Source organism: Podarcis raffonei, chromosome 7 (genome assembly GCF_027172205.1).
Source record: "Podarcis raffonei isolate rPodRaf1 chromosome 7, rPodRaf1.pri, whole genome shotgun sequence".
Lineage (NCBI taxonomy): Eukaryota > Metazoa > Chordata > Lepidosauria > Squamata > Lacertidae > Podarcis > Podarcis raffonei.
The window spans coordinates 55,823,643-55,837,360 of NC_070608.1; the positions used below are offsets into that span (position 1 = coordinate 55,823,643).

The window sequence follows — 13,718 nt, forward strand, 5'->3', positions numbered from 1 at the left end:
GTTACTGTGGGAGGGGGCACCTTCGTAATCAGTTTCTGTTCCACCCATAGACAATTTCTTGGAACATTTTCACGTACGGCATGAAAGTTTACTTTGAACCTCTCCCACACTACTTGTGTGCACATTTGAATGTAGTATAAAGGTAGAATGGAATGTGAAACACACCCAACGTAATTATATTATTAGACTTGATTTACAAACATGAGATATGCAAAGACAAATGTAAGCTCCCCCCTCCGCCCACTGATCCCCTTGTGAGGCTTACGGAGGGAGGAGGGAAAGAGAAACATTGGTTGCATTAGCTGCATTCCATCTGCAAAAACACTGGAATCGACCCATAGACATTTACCAGCCTTTTAAGATGAGGATTAAACTCACCTAAAAGACTCTAGATCACTTAAACAATCACAAGTGACTGTAATTTAATTGGTTTCACAAAACTGACAGTCTTTTTCAGGTGTCATTAAGCTGGATACTCATTTCTTTTAAAAGCCAGTATCTTACAATGAGTCTTGAATGGGCCAGTAAAGGACTCAGTTCTGATCACCTGGGATAAGCATCATTTCCCTACATTCTGAAATGTGGCAGTGGTACAATTATATCCACAGTGCTAAGAACCACCAAACCTTTACTGAAAACCATTTTAATCTTTCTTTCCAAAGCTATTGTTATGGTATGGAGCATGGAGAAAACCTGGAAATCATGGCACTGCCATAACCAGAACTGACTTTGCTCCAGTGTCCTGAATAGTTATTTCTCCAATTAAGAAGTTTATAACAGGAAAACAATGGTGTTATCAGCATGCTGGAGGCATTGAGATCCCTTCCCCACCCCCGAGAATGAACTAGAAGTTGATATTGTGGATAAAGTGCACTTTTGGTTACTGCAGTGAAAAAGATGAGAGTAAACACAGTTAAAGTATGCATTTTAATTAACGACACGGACAGGGCAGCGGACACATATGTGAAATGGAAGGACAGCTGTGATAAAACAAGAAATAGAACTGCTGCAAAAGGCCCATCACCTAGAACTAGGAACCCCAATGTGGTGCTTCATAAGTAATTTCATAAGAACATATCCTTGTACCCGCCATGTACCAACCTAGATGGACTGTTTTGTCCCTCTAGTCCAGTACTGCTCTTCTCAACAGCAGTATCCTTCCATCATCTCAGAGACTTTTCATATCACATTTTGACTGGAGGTACCAGGGATTTATCCCAGGTCCTTTTCCATGTAAAGTTTGTGGTCTGTCAGTCAGCTGTGGTCTCAAATTATTGGGTTGGCTATTGTTTGAGATAAAATGGTGGACATGAGAGACTTGGGACTCAGCTACATTAGTAAAGAAAAGGTGTTTTAAATGTGTTGTAACACTGTGACACCAGATGGCACTGTGAAGTTCCATCTTTCAGCAACATGATTTCCCATTATGAGGTTTATAATGCATTTTCCAGAATTTTTTTTTTAATGTATCTAGATCCAGCTCCAGAATGTATCTAATGCAACACAAGTGTCCTTCTCTTCTTATTTTTTAGAGGTGTTTAACTATATGAATTACCTGCATTTAGAAGTGTTTACCAACAATTATTATTTTCACTGCTTTGAAAGTTTTCCATTACCCCATGGACATTCCTGACAGCCATTGAGGAGAATGGAAACCTTCAACATGATGCTAATTCTTCCCTTGATGAACATTTCCAAATGTTATGGGCAGGATAGGATGAAGTTATTTTCAAAGGCATCCCAGAATCAACATAATATATGCACAGGTCCATTTCCTCACGTGTGTGCTCAGGATCAGGGCATTGCAATCTCTTGTTCCAGATCCTGTGCAAAGAATCCTGGGTGCAGTTCTCCAAGCACTACTGCCATGCTGAAACTAATGGTGGGGATGTTGTAATGGAAAAACTGATAAATTCCTATGATGGGCTGAAGTACTATCAGAGGCGATGATAAACACACATAGTTTACTCAGTATTTGCCTGAGTGTGTGTGTGTCAGAATTTATTTCTGTGCTAATAAAGGATCACATTCAGAACTTGAAAAAGCAACTGAGCTTGCTTGCACTAGATGTTAGGTCCATGCTATGCATGGATGGGCCATTGGGAACTAGGTGGTCTGGAACTGACTGGAAATAAAAATGAAACCAAAAACACCAGGGAGGAAGAAAAAGCAAGAAACATAACGTCCAGGACAGCATTAGTGAAAATAAGGAAATTTAGAGGACAGCCAGGTGCTTGTCAAGAGAGGAAAACACACCACCACACAGAGTCCACAGAGATTGAAAGATAAGCGTCTTTCAAAAGATAGGAGCTATATAATACTGTGATAGGAATACTCTTCAGAAAAACACGGACTATGGATGAGTTGTACTGTTGCTGCATTTCAGAAATTAAAGTAGTGGGCAGATATGCACTGAAGAACTTATCTAGCGAAACCAAGATAGCAATTTTATATGCCGTTACAAAAACTACCCTCCCTTCTCAATATATTTTTAGCAATTTTGTTGACATTTGCTAATAAATTGTCTCATTTGTGTAAGGCCTTTCCACAAATTTTAGCATCTAAAACCAAACACAGCACGGTTATTGTTTACTTACACTCTTATCTAACGAGTCAGTGCTTTACTGATGAGTATCACGGTGTAACTTTTTTTTTTCTCCCCAGCTACCACATTAAAAACCAAATACCCAATTAATTGTAAAACATACTTGTTTTGGGGCGTCTGCGGAGGTGGTGTGAACGTCAGTACCTCGGAGTCCATTAGACTCAAATACCACTGTGGGAACAAGGGGGCTTGTTAACAGATTAACATTCAAGCTTCGTTAGTGCGCGTACAATATTCGAGTCCATTACAGATTAAACCACATTTGGGGGAGGGTGGGGAAAAAAGCAGAGACACCAGCTCCTCGCCCGTAGCCGGAAAATACCAATTTACCGTAACACTTACTGTAAGAGAGTGTGCTAATGGCAGCCTAAGGCCATTGCCCTTTTTAATTCAGACTTCAGTGCTGAAGAAAGCAATCACTGACAACATTAATTATCAGTGTATGTGTAAAGGGACCCTCTTCTTGAATTACTTACCATTTGGCCTCTGTCATTTTGCATCAGACTGGCTTATGTATGCATCATTCACACTTCTCCAAAAAAGAAAAAGAAATATTTTTTTAATAAAAAAAAAACCCTTTGCTAGTCTCACTGTCTCATGTAATGCTATTAAGGTAACTTGACACACTAGCAGCTTCAAGCTTGCTACGTTCTCCAAATCACACAGCTTGAAAAGGGCTGAGATTTAGAATTTTATCATTGTCCAAATAAAATAAAATAAAAATAAACCCCAGACCTCTTTCAGTCTGCAGCAAGGAGACAGCAAAACAAAGCTTTATGTTTGGATCAAAAAGGTTCTTTGATTTCAATTTGTGCTGATGGCAAGAGAATTCATTAGCATATTCATTCCAGAGTATTCTGCTCTCTAATTAAAGTGGTGGGTTTATTTTAAACACACACACCAAAACCTTACAAATAAGCTTATTTCAATTGTGCTGCAGTGCTATGCAAGGCATGTGGGGAGGGGGGAGAATTGAGTACCTGAAAAAGAACAAGATCAACGCTAATCAAATATGAAATTAAACAAAATGGGGAATCTTTCCAAAAATAAAAAATCAGGTTAGCAAAGGAAATTAAGAGCAAGGCGAAATATTGTAAGTAAGGGCTTCTCCCACCCGCTTGATGGAATGGTAAAGAAAAATGTACCTGTGTGAGACCTCATGTGAGTTCTGAGGTGGCTTGGTTGGGTGAAACCCTTTCCACACTCTACGCAGAGATAGTCTCCTTGGCGTGTTTGTGTCCTAAGCATCCCTATGGTGGAGAGAAGAGGGGAGGGGGGAGAGAAGCGAGGAGTAAGGGAAAGTTGAGAAGAAAACATTATGCCAGAGGAAAACATCATTAGTATGTCTAATGTGTCATTATGTGAGGCTACCTTCAGGCCCTGGATGACAACTGTCAGCCTTCATCTAGGCACCGGCTGACAGGCCAGGCACACACAGGACGGCAAGGATGCATAAATTACATTGAATTAAAAAATGCTCCCCATGATGTGCCCGCACCAGGACTGGCATGTCAGGTGTGCGCTTTTCATAGCAGCTGGATCTACTTTTCAGCCATCACCCAGCTTTGTCAAGCAGTACATCAGGCAAATCAAAGTGACTCCAGCGTGGCGGAGACAAGTCACATGGATAATAGGAAGTGAGTAGAACCAGAGCCCGACTGTCCCCCCCAGGCTGCAATACCTTGGAGACAAATGCAGAGTGAGTGGAGCCATCACAAGCTGATCAAACCTTTAGCCCTGCCTTACCTGCCTGCTGGTGCTGCTTTGACCCCAGAGCTCTGAGGCACAGGCGGAAGACATCTGTGAATCAAAGTGTCATTACAGACATTTGGAGATAGTAGCAACGCAGCAGTCCTCTGCCAGCTTTTGATAAACATGTTTTCTAGGCCATTAGCATTTGTGGAAAAATGACTCAAACCTCTTCTTTTTTCCCAAAGGTCAGTTTACAGTATCTGACTTAAAGGGCTGGTCTTTGTCTTTTACGGCTGATCAAAAAGGACACGTTTGACTTTTATTGGGTTATTTATTTTCTCAAAAATATTTGAAGCGTCTTCTTTGCTATTTTGGTTAGGCAGCATCTTCAAAAGGGGTGGGAAAAGGTTTTTATTTGCCATTAGCATGTCCTGCCTTTTAAAATAAAAAATCATTTAAGGGGCTGTTGCTGAAAATTTTGAACCCATCAAAACGCTGCGGTGGTGAGGAGGAGAGGGGGATCAAGGGTAGAATAACAGAATTTATCTTTTTAATTTTCTTTTATGGAGAGATAGAGATATAATTAAAAATAGGCATCATCTGCCTTGGCACATTGAAACTGAAAATGTTTCATTGTGGAACATCCAAGTGGTAGAAAAGCCATCCAGACATTACAGAAGTAAACACACATGTACACTTTAGGGCAGCGCTAATTATGGATCGCTTGTGGCCAACAAACCACAGTCCAAAACCATGGCTAGAATTTGGCCTTGTCTTCACCCAAATCCATTATCCTGTCTTAATCCTAGCTCATTCTGGTGCTCCAACCCAGCTGCCCAAGCTGGTTAGAGAGAGGCAGGGGGACGGGGGGGGGGAGCTGCTCACATGGGTAAATGATTTCTGCTGGCCCTTTTCCAGATCTTCTCTCTATCCCCTCCTCACAGACAAGACCCGCCTCTCTCCCCACCTCCAGTCTGCATTTCTTACTCCATTGCAGCCTTGCAAGGAAAACAAAATAAAATCAAGGGATGGCAGGCAATCCAGAATTCAAGCTGAAAGTAGTAACGGACTGCAAAACTCTGTGGGTGGGTGTTAGGATTTAAAGACTTTTTAAAGGGCAAAGCTCCTCACATTTTTCAAGAAGGAGTAGAGATGAGGCAACATAGAGCTGCAGTTTCCCTTTTACAAGAAATAAATGGTGCCATTTTCAGCTGCGGCTGAGGTACAGTATGTGGCAACAACCCCTCAATGCAAACAGAATGGCCCAGTGGGAACTATGCCGCATCATGGCATGACTTTCAATAAAAAAGGAATGGCTGTTCCTACTGGTCATATCCAAAGTATATTCTAAACCCAGTTCTCAGAGTTTGTTTCCACTGGGAGAAGCATGTGCAGAATAGGGGTTACCCAGTGAGTTCTGAGGACCTGGATTGTAACCCGGGAGTCAAGTGGGGACAAGTTGTGCTTTGAGCTCCAGACATCTGCTTCACCAAGGGGAAGCAAGGCCGGCTCTACCATGAGGTAGAGTGAGATAGCCACCTCGGGCAGCAGATGCTGTGGGGGCAGTGAGTGGACAGAGCTGTGTGTGCATGTGTCGTGCAGCCTGTCCTACACCCCCTAAACAAACTGTTCTGCATGGATTAAAAGCAGGGTGCATTCTGAGGCGGGATGCGGGTGGCGCTGTGGGTAAAACCTCAGCGCCTAGGACTTGCCAATTGTCAGGTCGGCAGTTCGAATCCCCGCGGCGGGGTACGCTCCCGTTGCTCGGTCCCAGCGCCTGCCAACCTAGCAGTTCGAAAGCACCCCCGGGTGCAAGTAGATAAATAGGGACCGCTTACTAGCGGGAAGGTAAACAGCGTTTCCATGTGCTGCGCTGGCTCACCAGATGCAGCTTGTCACACTGGCCACATGACCCGGAAGTGTCTGCGGACAGCGCTGGCTCTCGGCCTCTTAAGTGAGATGGGCGCACAACCCTAGAGTCGGACACGACTGGCCCGTATGGGCAGGGGTACCTTTACCTTTTACCTGCATTCTGAGGCACTGTATTCACTGTAAAACATATGAGTTTCACATTGGACAAGCTGTTATATAAACGGCTCACCAAAGAAAGTTTACAAACCACTGCTCCATGGGGATCTCATAAATGTGTGTATGAGGTGTATAAATAGTGTATATGAGGTACTTTGAACCACCTATCCAAACTCAAAGGCTACCTTCTGAAGCCCTTCTCTGGGTGCTCCCACCAAATGCAGGGGAAACAGGCAACTGCTTTTTAGTGATGTCACACGGATTGTAGAACGCCTATCTCAGATATGCTCATGTGGCCCCCAAATGTTGGTCTTTTTGGCGCCAGATGAAGACTTTTTTCATTCTGCTAGACTTTTTTGTCCTTTAATTTGAAAAATATGTTGACGCTTATAATATCCTTACACTGCTACTCTTCCCTGTTGTTTTCTCTGTGGCTTTTGAAATCCATTTTAGATTTTACTTCATGTCTTATTATTATATTATGGTTGTTGACCTCCATTTTGTGAGCTGCCAAAGGAGCTTCAGCTACTGGGCTGTACAGAAAAAGCAGTTAACATATGAATATATGCACAATGTGCTACATAAATATATACTATTATCTCACCACGAAGCAGTGCTGGAGGGCAGAAAGCAGCCAATCAACTGGTCTTAAATCACACAGAGGAGAAACACTATTAATTTATAACTAATGTTAACAATCCCTTTGCAAAAATCTGGTTATATACCTTGAGAGTGTGTTTTGTCAACCGTTGATGAGAAAAAACATTCTCAAGGTTTTTATGCACAAGGGTTTATGCAGATCACAATGACACCTTTGTGGAATTATCTCTCAAGATAAATTATATAATATTAGGAGTGTATATATGTATATAAATATTAGTCACTTTTATTTACATAAATTTCAATTTCTCATCATACGTAGGAATTTCTGTGAAACCACATGGGGAAATTACCATGCTGCCAATGTCACATTTAATACTATGATAGCAGTAAATAACACTAACAGTAAAATAGAAAAATAACCTCCACAGATTTGAGGCCCCTGGTTTTTGTTGTTCTAGTTTTTAGAAATTCTTAAGCAAGCATCAAACTGCTGAATGCCTGACATAATACAAATGCTAATAGCTTGCACTGATATTCTGGCAGTACTTGTAACTATTTCTCTGCGGGATTGGGAAATCACTGTGTTACTAGAAGGAAACAAAACTGTGCACTTCTCTCCTGAGAATAGAAGGCCAATTTAAAATGTAAAAGCCAAAGCTCCAAACCTGCCCCAATTCCACTGCATACTAAAGCATTCATAAGGGAATGATCTACTGGGGCCAATAAAGCTCTACTGCAAAAGAGAAATAAACTGAATATTCAAAATTAGAAGATGAATAATGTTCCTGCGTGTGAGAGAGAAATACAGAGAGTGAGAAAGAGAGAGAGAGATTGTATGTGAACTACAAAAAAGCATTCTTTGCTTACAATGTAATATTGTGACCCACGCTGGCAAACACATGCTAAAATAGTTCCAAATTTCTACTAATTATAATCTGTGGGTTGGGTAGAACTATAATCACTCAACTATTCTTCTGAATGAAACTACTCTTGTCCAAGCAAATTTAGTGTGTCTAAATATCTGCACCAGCACTTGCTTCAGAGATCAGAAAAGAAAACGAAAGGTAAACTAAAACACAAAAGCAACCATCTGAATTCCTAGGATTTATTGTTGTTGTTGTTGTTGACAAAAATGTGTGTGAATGGGGAATGCAATGCCCAATGAGTATGCATGAAAGTCTGGCAATAGAGTGCCAACAGTGCTGTAGGAAATATCCTAATAAATAAACATTTTGCAATTCCACCCTACTTCTAAAAACAATGTAAAGGTAAAGCAGCCCTCCTAATTCGTTTTAACAATTTTTACATTTTCTCACAAACTGAATGTCAATACTGGTGTTCTGAAACGTGTTAAAAGGCTACCTAAAACCTTTCCTGCCCACAGACTATTTCCCACTTTCCTTTCTTGTTAAGAATTTAATTTTTTTATGATTGGCCAGGGGTATCTAGTGTTTTCAATCTAGATTAGGGGAGCATGTGAAGTGCCAGCAGTAGGCAGAATGGCCAGTCTAATGGCCAAGGCTGGAGCCTGTGATTAACAGCTCAACATGGCACACATATCCCAACTCCAGGAAATTAAAGGGTGGCCTGTGGCTAAGCCAAGTTTCTGTGCCCAGATCCAGAAGCATGCTTGCACCAGCAAGTCTAATGACATCATCATCAACCATCTGGTAGCCATGTGTGGTTGGAGCCTGCATGGGAAGCTAGAATATGGAACTGGTGGGGTGTAGAATTTGGGAAACATTACATGGGGTGGGGTGGGAGTAGCCGCAGTATGGCAGTATAATCAGCATCCAGGAGTCACATGAGCAGAACCCATACTGTACCTCTTCCCCATGCTGTAATTGACCATTTCAGAAATGGGGCAATGTTGCCATGGGGGAAAGTCAAAATGTAGGCTGATCCCTATGCCTGAAGATTCTGGTGTTATTTTGCAACGTGGGGGAAACTGTGTAGCAGTGGTTCCAGAATTATCAGGTGGCCCATCCTTAAATAAGTTTTTTTTTAAAAGCAAAAAACAAGCTGTGTGTTTTAGCCATAATTCCTTATAGCACCCACCAGATACTGCTCTCCAGCCCTTTCCAAACAATTGCTAATGACTCTGCTGTATTATTGCATTCTTTCACAGTTGTCAAAAAGTAAAAGCTCATGCCTTACTCAGGACTATATTTGTATCCACAACTGCCCAAGGTCATTCTTTCACCTCTTTGGTCTCCATTTTTTGGAATACACTTCTAAAAGCCTTTCTACTCAATGTTGTGGTTGTTGCTTAGTCGTTTAGTCGTGACTGACTCTTCGTGACCCCATGGACCAGAGCTACTCAATAGACAGGTATAAATGAGGGGTGTTGAGATGTGTGCGTGTGTGTGTGTGTGAGAGAGAGAGAGAGAGAGAGAGAGAGAGTGAGAGAGAGAGAGAGAGAGAACAGAAGGAACTTTTCTAAGGACATCTTTTAGATTTATCTAACTAACAGTTAGTTAAAACTTTCTTATTTAGCTGGTAAGGAATAACAGCTATATTTAGCTTGCTAAGAGAATTAGCAATGAAAAGCCTTAGGATTTCTCAATGGATGTTTACACAAGGGCAATGAACAAAAGGAAGCAGATTTCCGTATCAGTTTATACACACAGAATCCCATAGGAAAGTCAAATCCTTGAAGATGAGGTACCTGCTATTCCCTTACCCATTTACTCTCTTCTCTCATGCATGACCATCTGCATCTGTTGTTTTATTATTGTCTTTATGTTGTGAAATAACTCATTGTACACAACTCTGACATTCCAAATAAAATGGGCAGGATGAAATATATTTTAAATAAAACAAATAAATAAAATGTGTCAGTTAAGCTTCAACTTGGAGAAAAGGTATGCTTAGTATTATCATGAGGGACAGCACCTCAACATGCCTAGCTCAGACCCTTAGCTTCTTAACCGAGCACATGTACCTTTGCCTCTGCTCCAGGGCTTCCTTCGCCACACCACTTTTTAAGTGTATAATGTATGGCTGCCCCAATGATGGAGGATGCTGCCATAGGTAAACCACCATTGATTTCTCTTTGTTGTTTTCATACAGTGGAAAGATCTGGAGGCATGCAATATATTCAAAATAAAGCACCAATAATGGCATACTAGTTGCTAGTAGTGATCAGTGATAGATTTTGGAAGTACAAGGACATGAGACAAATTTCCTATTTTTATTTCCTGTTTTTATGTTGTGAACCACTATACTGATGAACAAACAAACAAATAAGACACAAACTCTGGCTCTGCTGGTAAATCTGCATTCTTGCCCTACTGACACCCCCCCCACACACACACACCTTAAGCACCAACTGTGCTCCCTATGACTTTCCCTTCCTCTGCCTCCCCCCATTTTTAAATCAAACCCTGCATTCAATAAAGCCTGTTTCCTCAAAGACTCTTCCACAAAGAAAAGAAATATTAAAAATCTTAGTTCTTTGCACTGAAGACTAAGAACATTTCTATATCTACCTTCTGCTGAGAAACATGTGTGTAGATGGAACTTTCACCAGGATCAGCACCAGAGAAAGGGGAGCACTGGCACAGTGCTGACAAGGGGCTCCCACCCTCCCAACACCCCCTCATCACTAGGGCCAGGAGCTGAACTTGGTTCACATTCAAAGGCTGCTGAAAAGCATCCAGGGCTGGATCTACACTGACCTGTTTAATGCTATTTGAACTGTAAGATATATTGTTCTAAAAGGTCACAGAGCATACTTGTAATTTAAATCCCCTTTCTTACCTTGTTGTTGGTTTATTTTTGTCAAAACACTGCTAATTGCTCTGCAGCACCCTCTGGTGTCGCATTTTAACAACAGGAATGTTAAAAGCAACGCATCATTTGTCCCTCTGCGTTACCACAACCCTTCCTTAACCTTTTCCTAACGTTAAAAACATAAGTGTAGATCCACCCCAGGATTCTGGTGCAAAGGGCAGTGAATGATGGCATGGCCGGCTATACCATTGAGGGTCTCTTCCGACCCCCAATTTCCAAATTCTCCAAGCATCACGTTCTCTAAAAGTCAAAACAAAAAAATTTTTCCCTTCCAGTAGCACCTTAAAGACCAACTAAGTTAGTTCTTGGTATGAGCTTTCGTGTGCATGCACACTTCTTCAGATACACAGGTGCTACTGGAAGGAAAAAATTTTTTTGTTTTGACTATGGCAGACCAACACGGCTACCTTTCTGTAACTGTTCTCTAAAAGGTATGTTTATTGCACACAAAATAAAAATGCCATGGAATTTGCACCAATAGAACTTAACAGGACTTATTCCCAGGGAACTAACTGGAGTAAGGTTGGGATAGTTAAAACAGGGGAGGTAATCTGTTTAAACATGGTGATTAATACACAGCGTTTTCACAAATCCAAAATGTCAGCGATAGTCGTTAAACTTAGCAAAATACCATGGAAAAGCAGTTATTAGAACTCTTACCAGCATGGTCCACTACAGGGCTATTGGCACCCCATGTTTGGTAGAGAGTGGCGAGATCCTTGGGAATGGAGGTCTTAAAGATGTTCAAAATGTCCAAGCACTTCTCGTGTCCTTCCGACGGTGGCTCCTGTTTGGTGGAATGTACAGGTGGGAGAGGCCCTGCTGTGTTAGGCTGGGGCAGCATGAGAGGACTTGCTCTGGACCCTGCTGTACAATTGACCAGAGCCCTCCCCTCGTTCTCTTTCTTGGTGTTCGGATCTTGCTGAGGCACAGGTGGGTCTTCTTGCACAAGGTATGGCTCAGCTTTACACGGGGGGAGGTACTGAGGCGGAGAGTAAAATTTGGCCTTCCCTGGTTCTGAAGCACAATGCTTGCTTAAAGGGACAAACCCAGCACTGACTTGGGGAACGGTATACTTCTCGGCAAGTTTGCTGTTGGAGGGCTGTGAGTTGGGTTTAGAGACAATCACCGGGGAAGGTGCCAAACTTACACCAAAGCTCCTTGCCTGCAGCAACTTGGAGTTTGCTTCGTATTTTGCTTTCAGTTGGGGCTGTTGGGATACTGTGCTGTTTTGCTCGTGGGTGTGGTTCAGTTTGGGCTGCCTGTACCCATCAGTGCCTGATGACCGTGGACCATAGCTGCCAGTGGGCAGTGGCGCATCCTTCTGCATAGTCCCGGGCTTAGCAGTCATAGCAGAACCAGAAGAATTATTTTTAGATCCCGGCAACCCACTTGGCACCTGAAGGCGTGTGAATCTGCTGACAGGCAAAGGCTGGCATTCTTTACCACCAAGAGCAGGAGGGGGTCCGGTGCGGCCACTTCGTGCCATGAAAACGGCGTTGTGTTTTATACTCTTGAATCCATTTTGAAGAACCCAAGGGGGAGCCACAGAGTTACAGCTGACCTTGTGACAAATTCTTTTGTGCATCCACAGGACTTCTGGGTAATAGGTCTTATGACTGCAGTAAGGGCACGGGTGGACAATCAAAGCAGCCTGTAAGGTTGAGGTAAAACTCGTATTGCATGAATCAGCCCTGCTTGACTTCTCACTTAGATCTAATGGAATCTTCTCTGGGAAATCTGCACTGTCAATTAACACAGAGTCTTCACACATATCAGGAGGATTCTCCTTAGAGCCCTTGCCCATCGGGGTTTGCAAATCTAGTCTCACATCAGAATACGTTGGACAGAGTCTAGAAGCAAAGTCAACAGTCCTACTGGAGCAAGGGAAATTGTGGCTTTGCTGAAATGCCGATTTCTTTAAATCCAGGGAAATTTTGCAATCCACATATTTTGGAAAGGGTTCTCTGGTCTTGTTTTCTGGTATAGATGCCACCAAAGACAGCTCTGTTTTAGATTCAGTGGCGTTGTTTTCTCTTGTAATGTTTCTCCCATGGTTGAACTGTAGGGTTGCCAGAGGTGCTTCTTCAGAAAAACTGCAGAGGTACGGCTTTTTACCTGGAAGGCACACATAAAAACAGAATTACTATGAAGACAAAACACATGCAAGATGCAGGTTTTCTAGATAAATATCAGAGAATGGGTAAAAGCTTCTTTGGGTTGGACAAATTCACAGCATACCACTGCAGCCCCACAGGTGGGCGATTCTTATGCACACAGTGAGTCCCCACCCTCCACAAGACTTTCCCACCTATTGCTTTCCGCTCAAGGAACCACCACTGAAAGGAGCTGGGAAACAAACAAGTAGTGGATTTCTGTGTGCACTGCTTATTGCAAAAGTACAAATACCCCATTGACACAAGCCCACAGTGAAGCTATCATCATCATCATCATCATCATTACTATTCTTACTACTGAGACATGTGTTAATCACTTTATAGAGAAGCCTCTAAGTGACTTATTTGGATAAAATGCAAGCTGATAAAATCAAGTGAAAACCAGACACTTTAAAGCAATATGAAATTCCTAAAATGGTCATCCCATTACACAATCAATATGCTAAGTCCTTCCCCACCCCACTACAAGATGAGCACCAAAGAAGAGGCTTAGCTACTGAAGGCCTGAATAAACAAAAAAGTGGTGGCCTGGGACCTATTTATAATGATGGTGCCAGATGGGTTTTCCTGGGGAGAGTATTCCACAAACTGAGGTGGGGAACACATCACTGAAAAGGCTCTTTCACATTCTCGAGTAGCCACCATCTGAATCTCCCATGGAAGGGGTACATGAAGAAGGATCTAAGACGATGGCCGGAAATGAAAAACAATTTGAAAATCGTTGCAAGCTAAAATTGAAGACCAAAGAGCAGTTCACAGAGTCCTGTGGGCTCATTTTTCCTCAGGGCAATTTTTCACAGATACAGACCTGCATCAGA

At 42.2% G+C, this 13,718-nt stretch overlaps 1 protein-coding gene across 6 annotated transcripts in view; it reads right to left on the reverse strand.

The window, feature by feature from the left end:
• Positions 1 to 13,718, reverse strand: part of ZNF516 (zinc finger protein 516) — a 111,142-nt gene that overhangs the window by 10,239 nt on the left and 87,185 nt on the right. For 5 of the 6 annotated variants that reach the window (XM_053396673.1, XM_053396670.1, XM_053396669.1 and 2 more), the window contains exons 3-4: positions 11,384 to 12,841; positions 3,751 to 3,855 (exon numbers count right to left, since the gene is read on the reverse strand). In XM_053396673.1, coding sequence (XP_053252648.1) covers positions 3,751 to 3,855; positions 11,384 to 12,841 — 1,563 coding nt within the window. Of the gene's footprint in view, positions 1 to 2,708; positions 2,777 to 3,750; positions 3,856 to 11,383; positions 12,842 to 13,718 lie in introns of all 6 variants that reach the window. The other variant, XM_053396674.1, reaches the window with a different exon arrangement.